Raw genomic sequence first — 7500 nt, 5'->3', positions numbered from 1 at the left:
TCTCTCTGAAGACTGCATGTCTCCCTGCTGTCCATTCTGTCTGTCTGTCTCTCTCGCTCTCTCTGAAGACTGCATGTCTCCCTGCTGTCCATTCTGTCTCTCTCTCTGAAGACTGCATGTCTCCCTGCTGCGGACGATTCTGTCTCTGACTTTGTGTTCAAAAATGTTGCTTTAGACGAGTGCATTGTTGTCTTTACTCTGAAAGCGAGGTTGCAGGTTTTACCATCTAAACTTAACCTCTCTATCTGGTTTCCAGGCAACCATGCTCCTCATTGTATACATCATGGTCATGAACAGATAGCTGAAACCATGTCCCACATCTTAAATGGGTGCCATGTATACAGGGGACTCTACGTAAGTAGGCATGACAGAATAGTGGATCTGATATCAAAGGATTTCTCTTCTATTTTCAGGTCCTCCATCATGCTGTATAAGCATTCTACTGTGAAGCCGAGCATGTTTAGCCTGTGTTCTCTAACATTACAACATGTTTAGAATGTGTAATGATGATTCTGTGTTCTCTAACATTACAACATGTTTAGCCTGTGTAATGATGACTCTGTGTTCTCTAACATCTCAGCTAACACCCCTGATGTCATTGTTGTTAATGAAAACCATAGGGAGGTGTTCATTCTGGAGGTCGGCTGTACTTTTGATTACAGCTTAGAGGAAGCCTTCCTAACCAAAGTGCTAAAATATCATCTGCTAGAGCAGACCATCTCTCAGCTAGGCTACAGATCTAAACTTTTGGTTTTTATCTTTGGTAGTCTATAGTGTGTGTGTGTGTGTGTGTGTGTGTGTGTGTGTGTGTGTGTGTGTGTGTGTGTGTGTGTGTGTGTGTGTGTGTGTGTGTGTGTGTGTGTGTGTGTGTGTGTGTGTGTGTGTGTGTGTGTAATGGATCTAGCCGTTGTGGTTGAATGTTTGACCTACATCTGTCTCCACTGAGGAAGTTACATAACACACACACACACACACACACACACACACACACACACACACACACACACACACACACACACACACACACACACACACACACACACACACACACACACACACACACATGTGTGATGTAAAAACAAAAACACATGGTTCAGTATTTCCATCAAAGAAAAGCATCAGATTGTATACTGTCTATCAGGGGTCTTCAACAGGGGGTCCGGGACCCCTAGGGGGTCCTCAGAGATACTGTCTATCAGGGGTCTTCAACAGGGGGTCCGGGACCCCTAGGGGGTCCTCAGAGATCTTAGTGTGAAAGGGACTTTGTTTTTTACATGAACCATTGAACGCTGGCATCCCTATTCTGGGGGGAACGTAAGCCGGAAATAGCAGATCTACAAGCTCACAACGAGCTTCCTCTGTCTCTCAGCTAAGGGGTCCCTGACCTGAAACACGTTGAGGACCCCCTGATGGACATGATATACTCTGGACGTTAGTTCAGGTGCTCTGGGGTTCTGTGTCATTTTAAGATTTATTTGGCCATTCAAAAAATAGCAGATCTACAAGCTCACGCTATGAGCTTGTAGATCTGCTATTTTTGAAAAATCGTGAAAATGTGTGCAAATCTTTGAATATATATTTTTAATGTGAACATTTGCAACTCAAATCTGTGCCTCTGAGGGGTCCCTGGAACAAAGTATTGTGAGATGGGGGTCCGCAGCCAAATACATATCATTTTGGGGGTCCATGAAATGAAAGAGTTTGAGAACCACTGATATTATTATAGCAACATTTACCACGTATTTAAAAAAGAAACTGTAGGATTTAGAAGACATTTTGTAGAATAGGTCTCAGGTCTTAATCCTAACAGTTTTCTGAAAAACGTATGTTTTTATATCAGTGCTGCTCAAACTTTTTCATGTCAAGGACCCCCAACATTATATGTATTTGGCCGTCGACCCTCATCTCAAAACATGTTGTTCCAGGGAGGGACCCCCAGAAGCAAAGATTTGAGTTAAAAATGTTCGCTTTAAAAATATATATATTCAAAGATTTGCACACATTTTCATAATTTTGAAATCAAATCAAAACGTGACACAGATGCGTTCCAGGTCTTAAAGGGTTAAGAGGGTCTTACCTTCCCCACAGGCTCCTGTCTGCACCAGGATCACAGGACTGGTGTGTGTCTGTGTGTGTGTCTGTGTGTGTGTCTGTGTGTGTGTCTGTGTGTGTTTGTGTGTGTGTGTGTTGACTCTCCTCAGCTCACACAGGTTGGGGTACGTCATGCCGTCGCTCCCACACACCACCGGACCCCCGGGACCCCCGGCACACACACACACCCCCACGGCCCCGCTCCTGGACCGCACCTTTAAAGGGATAGTTCACACAAAAAAAATATATTTTTTTTGGGGATTAGTATGGATTAGTATAGATTATAGTCACCTCATGGAGATGTGAATTCATGGATATTTATTAGTTTTTGTCTCATTCCTAAGACAATAATTTGATGTCCAGCGGACAAATTATTGTCTCAGGAATGAGACAAAAACTAATAAATATCCATGAATTCACGTCTCCATGGGGTGTGTAATAGATAGAACTAGAAAAAGTGCTCCTCGGAGCACAGGTCTCCACCAGGTCAGGTAGGTTATTGTGGCCTCCTGGTGGCGCTATAATAGGCCAATGTGAAAAGGGGCGGCATTTATTCTTAGGCCTTGCACGGTAATCGAACACTGCATTCATGATTTGAGGCATTTTGTTCCAAAAATGTGTTTTGCTAAATTAGACCTGCTGGTGGCGCTATAACAGGCCAATGTGAAAAGGGTGGCATTTTTTCCTCGGCCTAGTGGGAATGTGTGTGCAAAATTTCACAGAAATCGCACGTTGCGTTCATGATTTGATTCATTTTGTTCAAAACGGAACTATCCAGCAAACTTTGGAAGCCAATGTTAGCCAATTAGGATGGAATATGAAATATCGGACACTTCCATCTTGATCACATGACTATAGAGATACTGTGTACCGATTTGCGTGATTTTTGGACAGAATCTGAAGGAGTAAGAGCAAAACATTTGTTTTACAAAAGTCAGCCTCCTGGTGGCGCTCTAAAAGGCAGATGTGAAAAATGCATGGCAAAGGTTTTTCCTTGGCCTCTAGGGAGAGTGCGTGCAAAGTTTCACGCAGATCGGTGCAGTTATAGGTAAAAACGCGAATCGGCCTGTTATAGCGCCACCATGAGGCTGATTTGAACATTTTCAAGTGGCATTTCTTCCTCAGCCTAGTGGGAATGTGCGTGTGCAATTTCACGGAAATTGCATGCTGCTTAGATGATTTGAGGCATTTTGCTCAAAACAAACCAATCCTGCAAACTTTGGAAGCCAATCTTAGCCAATCAGGATGGAATATGGAAAATCGGACAGATCTATGTTGATCACATGACTATAGAGATACTGTGTACCGATTTGCGTGATGTTTGGATAATATCTGTAAGAGTTATATACAATTTTTTTTTTGCACAAATCGGCCTCCTGGTGGCGCTATAACAGGCCCATGTGAAAAATGCATGGCAGAGGTTCTGAATTGGAATCCAGGAAGTGTGTGTGCACAGTTTCGCAGCGAGCGGGCCAACGGTGTGAAACGGTTCACAGACACACGGACACACGGACACACACACGGTCACAAGGACACACGGACGGACGGACAAGGGGTAAAACATACTCTCTCGCCATGCCTTTCGGCCTGGCGGACACAATAAAAGTCATTTTGGGGGTGAACTATCCCTTTAATACTAGGAGCAATAAAAGTATATTTACAGAAACAAACATTGGGGGGTCAGTCAGTTATTTATTTTAGCAACAAAGTGGACAAAGAGAGAACAAATAAATAAGTCAATAAATAATATAAACATTTACCGTGGTGCTGGCCTCCACTCCGCCGCTCGACGCACACCGCAGCCCCGCCCCACACGCCTCCCAAGCCCCGCCCCCAGGGACGCACGCTTCTCCCTCCTCCGCCTGGGGAGACCCCACCTCCTGCTGCTCCTCCTGCTGCTCCTCCTGCTGCTCCGAGGAGGAGGAGGAGGAGGAGGGGGAGAGCAGGAGGAAGGTGGCCGAGAACAGCAGGACGCACCACCAAGACATGATGAATTAAACTAACCCAAACTAACCCTAACCCTAACTAACCCTAACCCTAACTAAACCTAACCCTAACTAAACCTAACCCTAACTAAACCTAACCCTAACTAAACCTAACCCTAACCCAAACTAACCCTAACCCAAACTAACCCTAACCCAAACTAAACCTAACCCAGACTAACCCTAACCCAAACTAAACCTAACCCAAACTAAACCTAACCCAAACTAAACCTAACCCAGACTAACCCTAACCCAAACTAAACCAAACCCAAACTAAACCAAACTAATCCTAACTAACCCTAACCCAAACTAAACCAAACTAATCCTAACTAAACCTAACCCTAACTAAACCAAACCCAAACTAAACCTAACCTAACCCAAACTAAACCTAAACGAAACTAACCTGATCTCAATCTAACCCTAACCGTGTTGAAGTGGCTTCAGGTCAGGAGGGTGTTCTGAGTGGTTCTGAGTCCCGTGTTAAAGTGGCTTCAGGTCAGGAGTTCTGAGTGGTTCTGAGTCCCGTGTTAAAGTGGCTTCAGGTCAGGAGGGTGTTCTGAGTGGTTCTGAATCCCGTGTTAAAGTGGCTTCAGGTCAGGAGGGTGTTCTGAGTGGTTCTGAGTCCCGTGTTAAAGTGGCTTCACTGCAGCTTTCTGACACTTTATGAAGAACAGCTGAGGATAAACAACCACTGTGATTGGAGGAGACAGAGTGTGATGTCATGATGGAGGAAGGAATGGGGGAGAGAGAGAGAGAGAGAGAGAGAGAGAGAGAGAGAGAGAGAGAGAGAGAGAGAGAGAGAGAGAGAGAGAGAGAGAGAGAGAGAGACAGAGAGAGACAGGGAGAGATGGAGAGATGGAGAGAAGAGAGTCTTTCTTTCTTCTCCTCCAGAACATTCCAGTGTGTTTTAAGAATAAACAGTTTAGACTGAGTTTAGTTTGTTGTTGACATTTGGTTTGTATCCTTGCTGGAAGAACTCATCAGTTTGTTCTTCTTTTACTTAGAGTAAAACTGTGTTTCTACTTTTACCTTTACTCAAGTAAAACACAGAGTAAAAGTAAAAACGTTTTACGTTTACTTTTACTCGAGTAAAACAGTTTTATATGAAGTAAAAACTTATTGCTATGAAAGTACTTGTAGCACATTATGCAGAATGACCCATTTCACACCCACAAACTCTGTGTGAAACAGATCTACAAGCTCACAACGCAGCAGATCTACAAGCTCACAACGCAGCAGATCTACAAGCTCACAACGCAGCAGATCTACAAGCTCACAACGCAGCAGATCTACAAGCTCACAACGCAGCAGATCTACAAGCTCACAACGCAGCAGATCCACAAGCTCACAACACAGCAGATCTACAAGCTCACAACGTGTCACGCTTGTAATGATAATGATGGTTATTTATATATACAGCACCTTTCATACATAGAATTCAACTCAAAGTGCTTTACACAAAGAAGAAAGATCATAACATTAAAAATTGACAAATAAAGATACTAAATAAGATCAAACAAATTCATAAAACTATCAAATGTGCAGAAAAAAACAGGGAAAAATAAGAAATAAACTGAATATCTGTCAGATGAATCATTGTGAAAAACAAGACAAAATAAATATGCTTTAAGGTTATGTTTAAACATATCTAGTGATTCAGACATTCTCAGATTCCTCTCCATGTCTGTTATTACTGACAGGAACGTCTAAACATTCAGATCCAGAGGATCTCAGTGATCTACTGGGATCTTAGTGATCTACTGGGTTCATGCCTTCCATCATATCTGACATGTATGTTGGTGCATTAAGCCATTAAGTCATTTATAGACAAATAAAGTCGTCTTAAAATCTATTCTCTCTCTCTCTCTCTCTCTCTCTCTCTCTCTCTCTCTCTCTCTCTCTCTCTCTCTCTCTCTCTCTCTCTCTCTCTCTCTTCTCTCTCTCTCTCTCTTCACTTTGTCATTGTCTCTCCATTCTTTACTCCCTCACTCCCTCTGTTCTGTTCTGTGTGTGTGTGTGTGTGTGTGTGTGTGTGTGTGTGTGTGTGTGTGTGTGTGTGTGTGTGTGTGTGTGTGTGTGTGTGTGTGTGTGTGTGTGTGTGTGTTTGTTTGTGTTAGAGTGAACACCCTTATCGCCATGGATACCGGGATTTGAAAAGAGCTGAGGGGAACATGAGGACCCGAGGGAGAGCAGGGCGTGTGTGTGTGTGTGTGTGTGTGTGTGTGTGTGTGTGTGTGTGTGTGTGTGTGTGTGTGTGTGTGTGTGTGTGTGTGTGTGTGTGTGTGTGTGTGTGTGTGTGTGTGTTAGACTTTGTTCAATTGTGTCTCTATCACAAACATGTTCACATAAAATCTTGTTTTTCTGCAGAAGAGGACGTGTAGGCAGTGATTCAGTGATTCAGTGATTCAGGAGTCCTGAGTTGGTGTCTACAGTCTGCTAGTCTACAGTCTGCTAGTCTACAGTCTGCTAGTCTACAGTCTGCTAGTCTACAGTCTGCTAGTCTACAGTCTGCTAGTCCGTTCTCTCACATCCTATCGCAGATGATTGGAAGAACGTTGCCTGGTCTGATGAGTCATCCAGATGGTCAGAACATCTACCACATACATGGGCAACTGGCGGCCCGGGGGCCACATGCGGCCCCCACCTTCACTTAATGCGGCCCCCACCTTCACTTAATGCGACCCCCACCTTCACTTAATGCGACCCCCACCTTCACTTAATGCGACCCCCACCTTCACTTAATGCGACCCCCACCTTCACTTAATGCGGCCCCCACCTTCACTTAATGCGGCCCCCACCTTCACTTAATGTGGCCCCCACCTTCACTTAATGTGGCCCCCAGGTTAATATCAGAATACTGATATATTATTCATCTGTTACAATTATTTTTTTTAATTTTTATTTATTTAAAGTTTTTGTCCCACGATTTTGTAACCCCATTTTTTACACCCAGTGCCAATTGTCTATGTAATCCTGGGCACTACACTCCCTCTGCCAACCTAGGGAGGCCAGGGCCGAGCTCATGCCTCCTTCAATGCATGAGAGCCAACCATAGAGTTAAAAATAATAGAGAGGGCACCCGAATTCTCCTCCCATCCACTTGCATTGAGTTGCTCAACCAGCGCATGTGCCTATTTGAACCCTCCTTCCGGGTTGGAAATTTGGTGGGCGAGGCCTATTTGGGGCCTCGAACGCGTCACTTCTGTGACGCGTTTTGCGTCACAGAAGCGCGCAGCCCCGTGCGCAAGCTCGTGCGCATGCTCGTGAGTCGAGCCCATTGGTCGAAACCGTTTTCGCGTTCATGTGTTGAGGCCCCAGGCCTGCACTACCATGAATGGCCAGCATGTTCAATTGGCTTCAATGAAACCACTGGGTTCTGGGGGCTTGGAGCCAACTGACCTTCTTGTCACCTGACAGGGGGGAGGTT

The 7500-nt window shown here is 44.5% G+C and overlaps 1 protein-coding gene across 1 annotated transcript in view; it reads right to left on the bottom strand.

Annotated features, from left to right (window-relative positions):
* Positions 1-3920, bottom strand: part of LOC308104273 (serine protease HTRA1B-like) — a 21748-nt gene extending 17828 nt beyond the window's left edge. The window contains exons 1-2 of the mRNA XM_080454667.1: positions 3852-3920; positions 2078-2306 (exon numbers count right to left, since the gene is read on the bottom strand). Coding sequence (XP_080310793.1) covers positions 2078-2225 — 148 coding nt within the window. The 5' untranslated portion in view covers positions 2226-2306; positions 3852-3920. The remainder of the gene's footprint in view (positions 1-2077; positions 2307-3851) is intronic.
* Between the last annotated feature and the right edge of the window lie 3580 nt (positions 3921-7500).

Source organism: Gymnoscopelus braueri (assembly GCF_963280865.1).
Source record: "Gymnoscopelus braueri genome assembly, chromosome: 17".
Classification (NCBI taxonomy): Eukaryota; Metazoa; Chordata; class Actinopteri; order Myctophiformes; family Myctophidae; genus Gymnoscopelus; species Gymnoscopelus braueri.
The sequence above is the reverse complement of the archived record's forward strand: the minus strand, read 5'-3'. Positions and strand labels throughout refer to the sequence as shown.